General features: G+C 38.8%; 1 protein-coding gene across 1 annotated transcript; it reads left to right on the forward strand.

The window, feature by feature from the left end:
- Positions 1-459: 459 nt before the first annotated feature.
- Positions 460-6,344, forward strand: nanp (N-acetylneuraminic acid phosphatase). The gene is made up of 2 exons (XM_079842044.1): positions 460-629; positions 5,055-6,344. The coding sequence occupies exons 1-2, from the start codon at positions 528-530 to the stop codon at positions 5,697-5,699; spliced, it is 747 nt and encodes a 248-aa protein (XP_079698170.1). The 5' UTR covers positions 460-527; the 3' UTR covers positions 5,700-6,344.
- The last annotated feature ends 9,902 nt before the right edge of the window (positions 6,345-16,246 follow it).

Genomic DNA, 16,246 nt, shown 5'->3' on the forward strand with positions numbered 1-16,246 from the left:
TATAAAATGCTAATAAATCTTAATCACACGATACCTACTATGAATTAAATGATCAATTTAGTAGAATGTAAATAAAAAAAAATAGCCTAATAGCTAATAATTATATGCATTTTCCAGTGAAACGTTTTACTTGGAAAAAATGAAAAAGCAAAAAGTCTTGCCTGATCTATGTCAGGCTACAGACATGGGACCAGTTGCATAAACATAGCCATTATGTTAGCTATGTCTAGAACTATTAGCTACCAACTTAGTTAGGGGTAAGCTAGTCTTACATTTCGGTATCAAATTAGACAAATCTACGTTTTTATGTAACTGAATGAAAAAAAAAAGAGTTATAAACAGTCTTATGGGGAAAAAAACAAACAAAAAGACGAGTAACTTGGAAGACAGTCTAAGCAGATTGGCCCGTATTTTTTCTCTAGAACTACATCTCCCACGATGCAAAGTGAGCGGGGCGTCACACAATGTGTCTGACGTCAGTAGCCGGAGTTCCGCGTGTTCGGAACTGTAGTTAATATCGGACGTTTATGTGTAATATGATGGAAAGTCGAGGAGTTTTATCGATTATATTCGACTTGGATAACACTCTGGTCGATACAGCTGGCGCAGGACGAATTGCCATTCAGAAGGTAAATGTATGAATATGAATAATGCTGAAACTGACACATTAAAGAACAGCTGACGGTACTATGGTAGGCTATTTCTATGTTTTTTTGGACACGTACACATTCTTTGACGTACTCTGGAGTATACAGCAGTGCTCGAATTGAATCAAGTCTATGGGGGTTCCAGTGTTTCTTCTCTTTTTTTTTGTTGAGCAATATACAATTTATACAAAATATACTAACATATTTGTTTGACCATATTTGTACAACTATATACTATTTATTAAAAAACAGGCTTACATAAAATAAAAAAATTTAGAAGATCAAGAATAAAATATATATACATTTTCAGTCCAGGAAATTGTCAAAGTATAATGGTGTTATCTAAGTCTCGCTTGTAATCAAAGTACCTTGGTGTTATGTTTTTTTTTTTTAACACATATCATGGAATGCTATGATGATGATGATGATGATGATGATGATGATAGCTTTTTCAAAAGAACCTTCTCAAAGCACTTTACAAGGTAGAAATACAAGGATTACAAAGGATTTCAAATGGGATTGATGTCAAATGGCAATGAATTAAAAATGGGAGTTATATGATTTCTAGGACTCAACATAGGATTTAATATGATGAATTACTACTTTGTCGTAGTTAAAATTCTAATTTCTGAATTCCTAACTTACTGTAGCTTATTTAGAGAATTATTAGAAACCTCTGTACAAAGCGGAATACAGTAATCGGGGAAAAAACAAATAAATTAATGAACTTTTCTGCAACTGAAAGGGATGACATGGGACACAATTTTCCAATATCTCTAAGATGAAAAAGGAAGTCATTACAACATTCAGGACATGGGGGTCAAATGTCAATGAAGAATCAAAAATCACTCCTCGATTCCTCAATTTTTACTCAAGTACAGAACGATCAATGATAATAGTTTTTGGCCAGCCTTGTAGAGCTGATGAGGAGAACCAATAAGCATGACCTCAGTTGTAACCCTGTTTAAACAATTAGCCATCCATATATTAGACATATATTTACTGAGCAATAAGGCTCACTTTGACCATGTTTACAATTAATAAAGATCTGTGTGTCTTTGGCATAGGAATGATTCTACCTAGAGTTTGTAAAAGTTGGGCAAGTGGGAATAAATAGACTAAAAATAAGGGTCCTAAAATTGAGCCCTGAGAGATGCCATACTGGACCAATATCAGACCTGTATTCCTAAATTAACAAACTGTCAGCGTCTGGTCAAATAAGACCCAAACCAGTTTAAAATTGTGCCAGAAATTTCAAAAACTGTTTCAAGGTGATTAGGATCCACAGTGTCGAGTGGCACTCATGTCTAGGGGTGTGCACGGATAGTCGAAAATTCGATCTGTAATTAATATACGAAAAAAAGAAGAAAAAAAATTCTAATTTTACTATGTTGCTTTTTCTGGCCGTAAATACAGTGAATTCATAATAAATTTCACTAAAACCTGGAGTTATAACTAAATCCACTGGGTGGCGCTGTGGAGCGTGTTAATAAGTTGAGTGTATTTGATCACATGTAGGCTGCGTCCGAAAATCTAGGCAGCTGACTTGTTGCCTCGCTACCTTATAATGCAATGACTTGTAAGGCAGGGTTTGTGCATGAAGGCGCCTCACGAAATTTCTTAGGCAGTGTAACTAACAGTTTAATGATCTACAGCAAAATAGAGAGAGCTTTGGTGAGAACTAAACAAATATTTAATTACTACATTAGTAATTTCTTACTTTTTTTCCCCAGCTCAACTGTCACAGAATGGTAAGCACAGGATTGTGGGATATCAAAGGCAGCGAAGAAGGATACATCTAGGCCTGTCACGATAACTACTTTTTGTTTTGCGATATATATCGTTCCAGAAATAATTGCGATAAACGATATTATTGATAAGCCAATGTCGTCGACTGCCTCGCGATGTTTCAAATTACTTAGACCAAAATTGAAAATTATCTTACTTTTGAGTTACTTTTGATCAAATGAACGAATGAAACTGAGTTATCATATTATCACGACCACAATTGGAAATCACATGAAATCCAAACACCAGTTGAATGAGGAAAGACAGCTCTCCATCCCTGCATTTACGAGTGGTAAGCGCAGCTGTACCCTGAGCGAGAGCGATATAACGTAGGCCTATATGATAGCAAAATGATCTTGAGACAAATGCTTCCTTTAAGTTTTGTCGAGGGTTTAAGAACAGAAAACACAAAGTGCTGTCAGAAACTTCTCTTAACACCGTTATCTGTGTGTTTCTGCAACGTCTGTCAGCGGGGCGCGTTTTCTCACCGGTGAATAATATCATCCACATGATATTATAATTGTTCTCAACATGAAAATGTGAAACAATATAAACACGATAAGCACATTCTGACTCGAGTGTATAAGTACGTTCTGCATGATAACTGGCACGCTCTGTTTTATTAGCGCTTATTTCCGCTCGCGCTGCTTGACCTTATAATCAGGGTTCCCACTCGTCCTGGAAAACCTTGAAAACCTGGAAAATTGATGACAATTTTTCCAGTCCTGGAAAACACATGAAAAATTTGAGAAAATGTAAAATGTCCTGGAAAATCTTGTTGTCGTCTGGGAAAATTCTTTAAAAAAAAGTTATTTCTTTAGCCGAGTATAAAGAGTTTATCGCTGGCCCAAACAATTAGCGCTAGTTGCAGAAAGCACATGTTCAGGAATGCTGAGTTTGATATTTGTGAGTAGTATTTTGAATAATGATGTTTAGTCTTGTGTTGCCGCTTGCAGCCGTTAGCTAATGCTATAACTGCTCAAATGTATGCAGTGAATGTTAACTCGTAAGCTGCTACATATCACATAATTTTGATATAAAGTCACATTTGTGTTATAAAGTCAGAATTGCAAGATATAGTCAGAATTGCGTGATATAAACTCGCAAGTCTTTTCTTCACAATTGACTTTTTTGCACAGTTGCGAGTTTATGTCTTGTAATTGTGACTTCTTTTCTCAGAATTGTGAGATCTAAACTGCAATTGCAAGTTATAAAGTCAAATTCTGAGGAAAAAAGATTTGCGACAATTTTCGCGTTTATATCACAAATATGTAAACTCGCAATTGCGAGAAAGTCAGAATAGCGATATAAAGTCACAATTACCTTTTCTTTCTATTCTGTGGTGTAAACAAGCTTCCATAGTCATAATGTATGATTAAGAGCTCGTATTGAAAAATGCTGGATTGTTAAATAATGGCAATAAACTGTACAGCTTTTAAAGACTTAGAAAGCAATATTTGGCATGATCCTTGTCTTTTATTCCCGCCGTAGTAAAATTGAAAATGTCCTGGAAAAGTACTGGAAAATGGTTGCTGAAAAAGAGTGGGAACCCTGATAATGCTTTTGTTTTTTAGGACTATATTTTATTATGTTGACACGTAATGTTTAATGTTTTGAACTGAATGAAAACCTTAAGATATAACATAAGCTTGTTGCTTGTTGTTAACGTAAGTTTGTTCAGAAATAGTGACAAAAACTTGATGAATAAAAAAAATAACGTCTTTCTCATCTTCTCAAAATAACGTCATTTAAATAAACAAATATTCGATTATTCGTTTTTTATGAGCCGAAATATTCGAATACAATATTTTGTAAAAATGCTCATCCCTACTAATGTCTAAGAGAATAAGTAGGCCTATAGTAGAAGAAGGCAAAAAGTAAGTCACTAGTCACTTTAACCAGGGCCATTTCAGTGCTATAATTTTTTTTTCGAAAACCAGATTGAAACTGCTCAAATATTATTAACAGAAAGGTGATTATGCAAGTATAAAGCAACAAAACGCTCAAAAATTTTAGCCAGGAAGGAAAGATTTGAGATAGATCGGTAGCTATTTAAATGATCCAGATCTTAGTTTCCCATTATAAGTACAGGGGTAACAGCAGCACTTTTTAATGCAACTGGAACATCAGTACATAAGGATTCATTCATTATTTTAAGCACTGCTGTAAAGGCTCAAAACAGCAAATGCTCAAAAGGAGACTTAAACCAGTAGGAATGAGATCAAGCATGCAAGTGGTGGTTTTCATACCTGAAACCAGGATTCACAAAATATGAAAACAGAGTACCTGAAAAACTTGACAAACTAGACTAGAATAGTAGGAGAAAGAAGCAAAGAACATGATTATGAGCATGAGCAACTCTGGTATTGAAAAATATCATACAGCTGATTTGAGGCTGTCAATGTACCACCATCTTTACCTTGAGCAGACCACAGATAGATTTAAAAGGATTATGTTGATGGATTAAACATGCAAATTTGACAGATTCAATTTCAGCTCTATATTCACTAAGGAGGTCCTTCCCTAGCAAGATAGTAGCTAGTTAAGCCTGAAATATGCCACTTTCTCTCCCAAATTTTCAACAATTAGATTTAGATTTATGCTGTGTTCTTTATTTAGGTATATGAGCTGCTGAAGTCGACACCTGTGAAGGAAAGCCACATCAGAGACATCTGTGAGTGCTATTTACAAAAGCTTCTCCATGAATCGTTCGACCCATCAGAAGGAAAAACAATAGATGATGTGAGGATCCATCACTGGTATGAAGCCCTACAGGAGACGCAGGGCACAGATCCCGATCCGGATTTGGCCACCAGCTGCTACCACACATGGAAGAACACACGTTTACAGGCGCTGACTCTGTCTCCTGAGGTTCGATCTCTCCTGGAAGAACTGCAGAAAAACTACAAACTGCTTCTGCTCACCAACGGCGATAGTCAGACGCAGTGGGAGAAGATCGAAGCGGTGAGATGTGAGGGTCTCTTTAGTGTGGTGGTAGTCGGAGGAGATCGTCCTGAGCAGAAACCGGCACACTCCATCTTCACGCACTGCTTCAAGTCTGCGGGAGTTCGGCCACAGGACTGCATCATGGTGGGAGATTCTCTCAGTACAGACATCCAGGGAGGCATTAATGCAGGAGTGCGGGCAACCGTATGGATAAACAGCGACTGTAAATCTCTCCCGCAGGGCTCTGTGACTCCAGACTACACTATACCTAGTGTACTGAATCTGAAGGATGTTCTAGCTGAACTCATGTTGAAATGATGTCTACATATGTGGACCAAAAGATGTACTTTTTTTTCTCTTCCATTTTTAAGAAAAATGTGATTACTTATGTCAGGTACTTGTCAGGTAAAAAACTGTTTTTAAGGGATAGTAAATTACTCTCAGTCATGTAATTCCAAACTCTTTGGACCACAAATGAAGACATTTTTAATGAAATCTATTATGTATTCACATAAAACTCTAAAGTCTTCTGAAGAGACACGATCATTTTATATGATGAACATATTTAGTTTAGGCTTTTATTCACATGTAAACATTGATCAGTGAACACAAACAGAAGCTCAACCGTACTTGCTTGACATCAGAATTTAGTAGCCTATATGTTATGGCAATTCCAACATGGCACACATTTATCTCTTTAACCTCATTACTGGACAATTTAAATTGTGGAATAAATTAATCATGGGTGATGCATGTCTTCAGGTATATGTGTTCAGTAATAATGCAAGCAGATGGAGAAAACACTGGCAAAAATCCACCACTAGAATGTGCTTTTTTTATTCTTTATTAAATATTAATTTCATAAACATGTGATCGTTATTTTTCTAATTGTGCAATCATTCAACAACTGCTATAAACTTTGGAGAATATGTTTATGGATGATATAAACATTGGAACCACTTGATTTATGATGTCCATTCCTTGAACATGTATTCTTCCATTGGATGGAACACTACAAGACACTACAGCAGTGTTTTTACTGTGATAGAACAAAATTAATTGTTTTAGCTGAGATTAGATTTTGCAGTCAGAATTTAAAGACAGTAACACGTCTAGCTGTGGATTATCTGCTTATACCATGGTCACCTGCCAGCATTGACAACTTAAAGCTGTTATTGATGTTTGCAGCACAATATTAGACCGGAAGGGTAAGATTGATGGTTATTTTCATCTGTTAGTTAGATGATTAGTTGGATCTAGCATTCTGCCTGCTTTGAATCAGACAGAGATAAAGTAGTACATCAGATTAAATTTATTTGAATTAATTATCTCTCTATAGAGAGAGAGAGATGCGTACCTCCGTCTGTTCAGCGTCTGTCTCCATACAATGAAGCTGTATTAATTTAATTACTTCATAATATTGATGTAGCCTACCCCCCTCGTTGTTGAGAATATAACGTAGCGATTCAGTAGAAAAGATAGTTTATTACTAAAAGTCTCCTGAATGTTTTTGTGTGGGGTACCGGCTAGTTTACACTTTTTGCTTTTTCTGTTACTTGTCTACTAAAATTGTAATAATTGTTAACACCCATAAATAGGTCCTATTTGCCACAATTAGCTCATAAACACAATAAGCTTTTTTGAAATGCTGCCTAACCAATTAATTGCAAATGTAAAATACCTTTAAAAATGAGAATTCAACCAATTTATATCCATTCAGAATTTTATTTGATTATTTTGTGTAGTTAAAAGTAGTTAATATGTAAAATGTTGAAAAGTTGAGTAACAGCAAAAAACATTGAACAATTGCAAACAGCAATAATAAAACAGATCAAATGCAAACAATAACCTAATAAACATAATAACAATAGCCTAATAAACCATAAAAACAAAACAACGGTCATTCAGTCACCTACACACTCACCCAGTCACCTCTATCACTTACAGTGGTGGCAAATGTAGTTAGGAGCCTCCATCAGTGCATTCTACATGGGACCACATGCCACAGATGGATGCCATTGTTCCACCGGTTGGGATGGTGAAAACTATTCATCACAGACAAGACATTGAGTGTCTCTCTTTTTTTGTGCTTTTTCTTTATGTTGTAATATGATTTCCCTTTTGACAGCCTGAAAAAAAAAAAAAAGTTTTCCTCTTCAAAGGGCACTCTTTACAGGTGTGTCAGTGAGTATTTCACTGGCCCATGTCCTCCGCCGTTGGCCACTGGCCTTTCGGGGACCAGGTTTGGGGTATGGCCCTAAAGTTTCAGGCCAGAATTCTGGAAAATGCTCCTGCTGAACACACACACACACACACATATGAATATTTCCTTTTCTAAATTTGATGGGCATACACTACTAGAAGTGAAATCAATTAATTTCTCTTCTTCCTCTTGTAAAGATAGAGGAACTAAAGTGAGGGTAACTTCCTTAAAACCCTCTGAGTTAAGGGTCACTCTTGGCATAGGAATATCCTGGGACATGATACAGTGCAGCAGTGGATGGCCCGCAGATGGAGATGCAGCAGTGGATGGCCCAGGGAGAGATGGAGGTGCAGCAGTGGATGACCCGCAGAGAGATGGAGGTGCTGCAGCGGATGGCCCAGGGAGAGATGGAGCTGGAGGGGTCTGTCAGTCACTGACGCTGGGAGAAAGTTGACTTCACTGAGGATGTCCTTGTTGTACAGCTAAATCCCAGTGCAGTGAAATGCCTTCTTGACATTCTGAGGTGACACTGCCAGGAGCAAGATTTTGTTGACCATCTCTGGCAGGTCATGGATGGTGATCGTTGTTCCAGGATGCCTCCGGTGCCACCTGTCCATCTCGCTGTTTAAATGTTTCTTTAATGGTCCATAAACAGTTCTATCCAGTGGTTGCAGTGTGGGGGGAAAGACAATAGAACCATACCATTTACCCGACAGAAGTTGACAGCTTCAATTGATACATGAGAGGAGTGGTCATCTAACCCAACAGGTGGTCATCTGTTGTCCTGGTATAACTGAACAAAATGCTGGAGGAAGACGACAAAGTTCTGCTCCTGCATCCAGCCACTACCATTGGCTGTGCCAATTGAGCCCTCTGGACCACCTCTGATGAAATGGGGAGATACTTTTTTTCTGGCAAAGATGAAATGGAGGGGGTTGCTAATGTTACCCAGGCCATTTCCTGCCAAGGCCATGGTAACAAGGGCCCCCTCTCTGCAGATGTTACACTCCCAATTCTTCTCTCTCCCTTAGCTGCAACAACCCAGGATTCTGGACTGTTGTCAGGCCTGTTTCGTCCATGTTCCATATGTCTTTTGCTGTGAACCCATGACTCAGGACAGTGATCAGCTTATCAAAGAATGTTGCCACATTTGTGGGATTAAAACTGGTGGCCTGAGGCCTTCTTATTGCAAGGTGTTGGTGCTTTCTCATGAAGTTTGAGAACCAGCTCTCCATGCCATTAGCTCTCCACTCGCCATGCCATTTGCAGCCCACTGTGCTGGAAAAGACAATCCATAAAAACTGTCTAATTCAAAGGCTGAAACAATAAAAAATAAGTTAATAATGCAGTTGCACCACTATAATTGAAGTTGTTTCATTTTATGATTTAATAATTTTATATTTGACCTAGAAGTTTAAGGCTATTTGTGACCCTGGACCACAAAACCAGTCATAAGGGTCAATTTTGAAATTGTAAAATTGTATTTGGCCAAACTATTTGAAAAAAGGGTGCAAAAAATCTAAATATTGAGAAAATCGCTTTTAAAGTTGTCCAAATGAAGTCCATAGAAATGCATATGAGTAATAATAAATATTTTATATATATATATTTACGGTAGGAAATGTACAAAATATCTTCATGGAACATGATCTTTACTTAATATCCTAATGATTTTAAAATCGGTAATTTTGACCCATACAATGTATTGTTGGCTATTGCCACAAATATACCCGTGCGACTTTTGACTGGTTTTGTGGTCCAGGGTCACATTTAACAATGCATATAAAGAACACATTATTTCTGTATGTGTCTTTGTTTGTGTATGTGTATGTTCAATGTGTCTTTGCGGGCTTATTTGAGCATTAACATTGAGCTTAACCTGAACTTTTACTCTTCAGTGTATTCCTACCTCATTTGGGGGAGCCCAAAGTATAAAGCTGCTGCTTTCCTCACATATGAAACAAGCTAAATCTCCTGCATTGCAGACCTTAAAGCCTACTGAGGGCATCAAACTTGAGCCTGCGCTCAATGAGGTCTCTTCTCTTCTTCACATATCGGGCCAGGGAAGCAACAGGAATGTTTAACTCCTGTGCTGCACTCCTAATTGACCTCCCTTCCTCGACACTTTTGAGGCCCTCTCCAAAAGATCTGCAGCAACTATTCGTACTCCTAACTCTGAAGCGGGGCATCCTGAAACATGCATAGCACACACACAAAACAAAAAAAGTCTACAGGATATGCTGCAGTTATATTTTGCTTGTTAGTCTGCCTGTCCAAACAAATACATTTCAATTTTATTCTCTTAAATGAACTCTGTAACTGCAGATCTAACCACCTAGAAAGGGTGTATCAACTTTACCCATTTACCACCTTACATACTTTTAAACATGCCCTAATGTCCTTCATGTTAGGAAATATGTCAATTAGGAGTAGACGGTTCACAAACATCAATTGTTTATTTGCTTTGTACGTTGTCGGATGTAACTTTTAACTTGTGATCTTACATCGTGCAACTAAACTGCATGTGCCGCAATAGGATTCTAATGCATGTACATTTGATACATTGTGTCTCAACTGTAACTCGCTGACCACCTCAAACATTTCTCTAGATTTTACGATGACCTTGCATGACAAGTCATGCAATATGTCAGTTTTTAGAGCACAAATTAAGGTTTACGAACATGTAAGTTAACTTTAACAGTCATGTAAGGATGAGAAGCTATTCAATGTGGAAGGGACGTGGTGAAGTGAAAGCTTACTTTAGAAAAAACTTTTGCCGATATCTTCAAAGCGCATCCACTTCAAATTTCCAATTGAAGAGGGCGCTGATACGCATGTGCGAAGCAAATATCACAGATCATCAGACTTGTTGCGCACACGAAAGTGATTTGAGGTGTTTCAAATGTACCCCAGTACCAACTGTACCCGGTCTACCCCTATGTTACGCAGCATGATCTCCGCTCTGTGTGATGTATGTGTGAGCAAGATTCAGTAAAACCTGTGCATTAAACGGTTTTATTGCACACCTTCCAGCCAATCAGAATCGAGTATTCAGACAGGCCAAGGGATAAAACTTTATAATGCATTGTGATTGCTGGATGCATGCATGCAACAACAAACCTCCAGAGCAGGGGTGGATTTTTTCAACTGAGGGTGCAAGAGGTGCCACAAATTAAAAACAGAGGGGCCAATCTTATGTTGCTTGTTTACTTGTCTTATTGGCAGACAACAAAAACTTTAGCACTGTAACTAATTGGTAAAGGTATAGTTCACCCCCCCCCCCCCCCCCAATTTAAATTCCATAATTTACTCACCCATATTGTTCCAAACCTGTGGGACGAATGTAATGAATGTTTTTTTTTAAGGTCCCGTTTTTCCTGTTTTTTTTAAGCTTTGATTGTGTTTACAGTGTGCAATATAACATATGTTCATGTTTCGCGTGTAAAAAAACACAATTTACTTATCTGTATACCGCTGTTTTCACTGTCCTAAAAACGGCCTGATGATTTCCTTGTTCTATGAAGTCCCTCCTTCAGAAATACGTAACGAGTTCTGATTGTGCCAGCGGTTCCCGTGTTGTGATTCGACAGCAGCTTAGCGCACGTTGCCCGGAAAGGTCACACCTCTTACCATAACGGGGAGATGCATGCGCTCAATGTTATTGTAAACATGTCTATATTACTGTATCAATTTGAGCCGGAATCAGACCCGGAGAATATCGAAGAGGAACGATTACAACCTGTTCAAGAAAGACTTTTGCAGGATGTTTCGCAATGGTAAGCTGTTTATTTAGTAGTTGTCATACTTTTACGTTCGGCTGTTACAAATTGTAATGTTATGATACAAACTGTTATAAAAGCTTATGGTATATGGTTTTGTCCGTATGTCGAATTAACGATGATGTTGTTGAATTTTTAAAACAAGTGCATTGTTTATTCCTACCTTAGTGTTGCCCTTTGTGTAATGAGTTACAGAAACTGTTAAACGCACCAACTTAAATAATAAAATACACTTACCGGTTGTGGTCCATAAACAACGCCTTCTCCAGACAAAGAGGGAACTGCTCCATCTTTCAAGAATAATCTTTGTGTGAATCCGGCATTAAACTGATTAAGATTGAGGAAGCTGTCCTCAGCAAAATGTGCTGCACATAGTTTTAAATTTGGATTATAATTTTCGGGAACCGAGTTAAACATAAATTGTACCCATTGATCTCTAAGTACAGCGTCCCAGAAGACCAAACAAAGGTGATTTGACTCCGGGATGAAAATAACAGCGTCTCGACGACATGGCGACAAACACACTCTACAAACGCAACACTTCTTCTTCTCCACGTGGGAGAGCAACAAGACCACGCCCCCGTATTCTTGTGGGTGGAGGTTAGTCAACAAACTGTTCAATTGACGTCATTAAACCAGGAAATACAGGGATGTAGTCCAAACCGGCCGTTCGCTGTAGGCTTTGAAAGGGAACTTCTGTTAAATAAAATATCTCGCTTGGCATTGAACTTTGAGCTTTATAATTATTTATGCTCTAACAGCAACATTACACACTAACTAAAGTTTGAAAAATGGGATCACGAAGAACAGGACCTTTAATGAAAGTCAATGGTGTTCAAAACAGAGCTTGATTTGGTCTCCATCCATTGCCTTTTAGTAAACTGGAAAAAAGTAGCCTAATAGGGGAAACTCCTTTCCTCAGCGGAATGGTCTGGGGGGAGCTGTCAGCATTCCCACTATGCCTGTGAACCGCGTGCCATTTTGGTGCTATAAAAAGCAATGTCTCCCTCTCTTCCCTGATTTTGCACAGTACCTGATGTAAAATCTTCACTGGCGGAGATATCGCAATATAAAAATGAGACAATATGTGTCCTTGATGTAAATGATATGATTCGCGATATAGAATTAGTTTTATCTAAGGCTCAGCTTACTTTATTTAAAAGGTATTCACCCAAAAATGTGAATTCTGTCATCATGTACTTACATGTCGAAAGATCCAAAAACATATCATAAAGTCGTCATAAAAAGTCAGTCAAGCAGTCTAATTCAAATCCAAGTCCTCTGAAGAGACACAGGGGCTTTGTATGATGATGAACAGATTTACAACGCACATAACGTTACTGTAGTAAACATGGATGTTCAAATGCGTGCGTGACATGAGAGAACAACATGAGAGTGAGTAGCCTAAATGGAGACAGCACAGAATTTAAATTGTTGGAGTAACTAACTTTTAAGTTAACATAATTAAACTTGAGTAGTAGGCCTAACTGTTTGCTAAAACCAGCAAGCAGCTGTTTCTGTCATTTCAAGTAATATTTCCTAAATAAGAACGTCTTTTAGCAATAGCAATCTGGTTGTCATGACAACAAATTTGCGTTTGCTGCTGCCGCCCTCTGCTGTCTGATTTAAATCATGCAATGATGTCACATAAGAACTGTAGAGGCTGGAACTGAGTCAGGCCCTGTCCACACGAACACGGGTATTTTCAAAACCGCAGCTTTTTCTACGCGGTTTGGCTGTTCGTCCACACGCAAACGCAGTATCCGGTTACTGAAACCGGACTTTTTTGAAAACTCCGGCCAGGGTGAAGTTTTTTAGAAACTCCGGTTACAGCGTTGTCGTGTAGACGGTGAAACCGGAGATTTCGGCTTGTTAAGTTGAAATGTGCGCCGTTCTCTCCTTTGTTTGACATCAGATTGTGCGCCGTTATCGCTTTTGTTTATACATGAGTGGAGTCTATGCAATGGCGGACGTAACTTTTAATAACTCTGCTAACAGCGCTTATTACATACAGATACATGCGCAGTTATCTCATTGTATTGCAAAATAGAGGCGCCAGAATACAAAAATACAACATAGTAAGGCAAGTGTGTGAAGCTTCAGTCCACTTGAGCCCTGCCCCTACAGTTGTCAGTGTCACTGATTCCAAAGTAAACTTGTAGAAGGGTTTCACTGAGCCCATGGCATCCCTCAGTGCATCGGTGCCGTGGATGGGACCCATGTGGAAATCAAGCAGCCAATCATAGCGCGGTTTTGCGTTTTCATGTGGACGGAGATTTTTTTAAAACTGTGCTTGTGTGGACGCGATTGTTTTTTAAAACGGAGGAGGAAAAACTCCGGTTATAAAAATACCCGTGTACGTGTGGACTAGGCCTCAGTCTCCTTATCATGCTCTGTCTCCAGGGGTGTAGCACAAAATCCTGGGCCCTATGCATAGGCAGTCCTGATGGGCCCCCATGTTCCATGTTAAAATATATTCCAGACTTTTCAAAGGGCCCTCTCCCTAGACGGGGCCCTGGGTAGTCAGGTCCACTTTTCCCCCCACTTCCACGCCCATGTCTGTCTCTTCCCCTCCTAAATCTGAGCTTTGATTGATAGTCTTTTAATGTTCATTGAAGAAAGTTCACAGTCAAAACTGATATTTATATGAATTATTTTCTTAGAAGTTAATTTACTGAAGGCTACTAGGAAGGCTAGGTAACTAAGTTTATTAAATTCATTCAAAATATGTAGCCTACATATTGATTACTATGCCCAATATGATGAAAACAATTAGGCTAGTAACTGTCAATGTGAGGGGACAAGATGAAACATGAATGAAACAATTGCATTATATGTATCACGTAAAGGCCTGTTTCAAATTAAAATTAGACAAAAGTTTAGTATTAGTATGCCAGTTCGGCCTGATTATTTTTGTCGGTCGTTTAACATGTCCTAAAACAGCTCTCAAATATGAAATGTTTAGTTTAACTTACAACTTATCTCGCACTTTATGACCGTTAACTGAAGTGTCTGAGTGTATGAGAACATGGTGGTGACAAACATGATAATAAAAGCACTCACAAGCTATTTGAACTGCTCTCATTTCTAGACCGTTTACGTGCCACACACTCTATGTCCATCCAGACACTTAAAGTTGGTGTGCCTTCACAAAGGGCTCCCCAAACCGTGCTGGATGCTTCGGTTGTGACAGTTTTGCATCTGCACACTTGTCCTATCGTTACACCATGTTCGTACATGATTATGTTTTCCCAAGGGGCTATCACATCCAGGCATTTGCGAGTTACTAGGAGGCACCGCATGCCCATGTGCAAAGCAGGTAACGGGACACTGTCTTTTAACCAAGGCTGAAGCGGCTGCATATGAAGCAGGCCCAGCAGACATACTGGCGCATCTGGAGCCATCAGCCAGAGAGTTCCTTGAAAGAACTTCAAAGGGAGGGTCTTCCCTAATCTGAACATCGTTATTCGTTAGTAAATTCATTATGGCCTGCGAGCACACTGGTAAGAGGTGGGCTCACATAGAAATTATTGACACACATGCCCAGGAAAGAAATCCTTGGCTAAAGCTGGCTTGCTTGCACGTTGACCTTAAAACCCAAGCACTGAAACGTTGTTGATGATCATACACTTGTGGCTGTTTAACACATTCTGTGAAAAAGCAATAACTAGCTAATCATTGAGATAAGGCACGGCAGGGTGTGAACTCAATCAATGAGGGGAAAGGACTACGTTCATGAATTTCATTAGATAAAGATAGACCGAATGTAAGGATCGTGATTTGGTATGGTATAAGGGGTTAACTGAATATGGACATATGCACCTTTCAAGTCCAGCGATATGAACCAGTCCCTAGGGCGAACATGCAAAAGGATCCATTTAAATGAAATCATTTTGATTGAGCGTTTTATTAACACATGATTCAGTCGTCTCGGGTCCAGAATGGGGAGAGTTTGCCTTCTATCTTGGGGACCAGAAAATAGCGGCTGTAAAACCTGGACCACTCTGCATGAGACACAATCTCTACAGCTTGCTTTGTGAATTTCCGCTCTTAAAGGGTTAGTTCACCCAAAAATGAAAATTCTGTCATTAATTACTTACCCTCATGTCGTTTGACACCCGTAAGAGCTCCGTTCATCTTCAGAACACAAATGAAGATATTTTAGTTGAAATCTGATGGCTCTGAAAGGCCTCCATTGGCACAATGCACGGTACACTCTCAAGACCCTTAAAAGGTACTAAAGACGTCGTTACAAGGTCCATCTCACTACAGTGGTTCTACAATAACTTTATGGAGTGACGAGAATAGTTTTTGTGCGCAAAAAAACCCTAAATAACGACTTAGTGATGACGATTTCAAAACACCGCATCATGAAGCTTCGAAGCGTTATGAATCAGTGAGTTGATTCAGCAGTTTGGATCGCCAAATTTCAGCAGTTTGGCGGTTTGACACGCGATCCGAATCATGATTCGACTCACTGATTCATAACGCTTCAAAGCTTCATGCACAAAAACTATTCTCGTCACTCTATAAAGTTGTTGTAGAACCACTGTAGTGAGATGGACTTTGTAACGACGTCTTTAGTACCTTTTAAGGGTCTTGAGAGTGTACCGTGCATTGTGCCAATGGAGGTTTCATTGTGCCATCAGATTTCAACTAAAATATCTTCATTTGTGTTCTGAAGATGAACGGAGTTCTTACGGGTGTCGAACGACATGAGGGTAAGTAATTAATGACAGAACTTTCATTTTTGGGTGAACTAACCCTTTAAGACAGGCACGTCTTGAGTTTCAACTGCAGACATTACAACAACATTGAAGTGGGGTGGTCTGCAAGCAAACAGAAGCATGTTACCGCGTACTTGTTTTTTTTTTTTACTTTTT

Source organism: Gobio gobio (assembly GCF_949357685.1).
Source record: "Gobio gobio genome assembly, chromosome: 18".
Classification (NCBI taxonomy): Eukaryota; Metazoa; Chordata; class Actinopteri; order Cypriniformes; family Gobionidae; genus Gobio; species Gobio gobio.

What these genes read in the sequence shown, in the direction of transcription:
- nanp (XM_079842044.1), top strand. Translation starts at nt 528, where the DNA reads ATGTGTAATATGATGGAAAGTCGAGGAGTTTTATCGATTATATTCGAC. An exon ending in GACGAATTGCCATTCAGAAG is followed by an intron (nt 630 to 5,054) that starts GTAAATGTATGA and finishes TTCTTTATTTAG; the next exon opens with GTATATGAGCTGCTGAAGTC.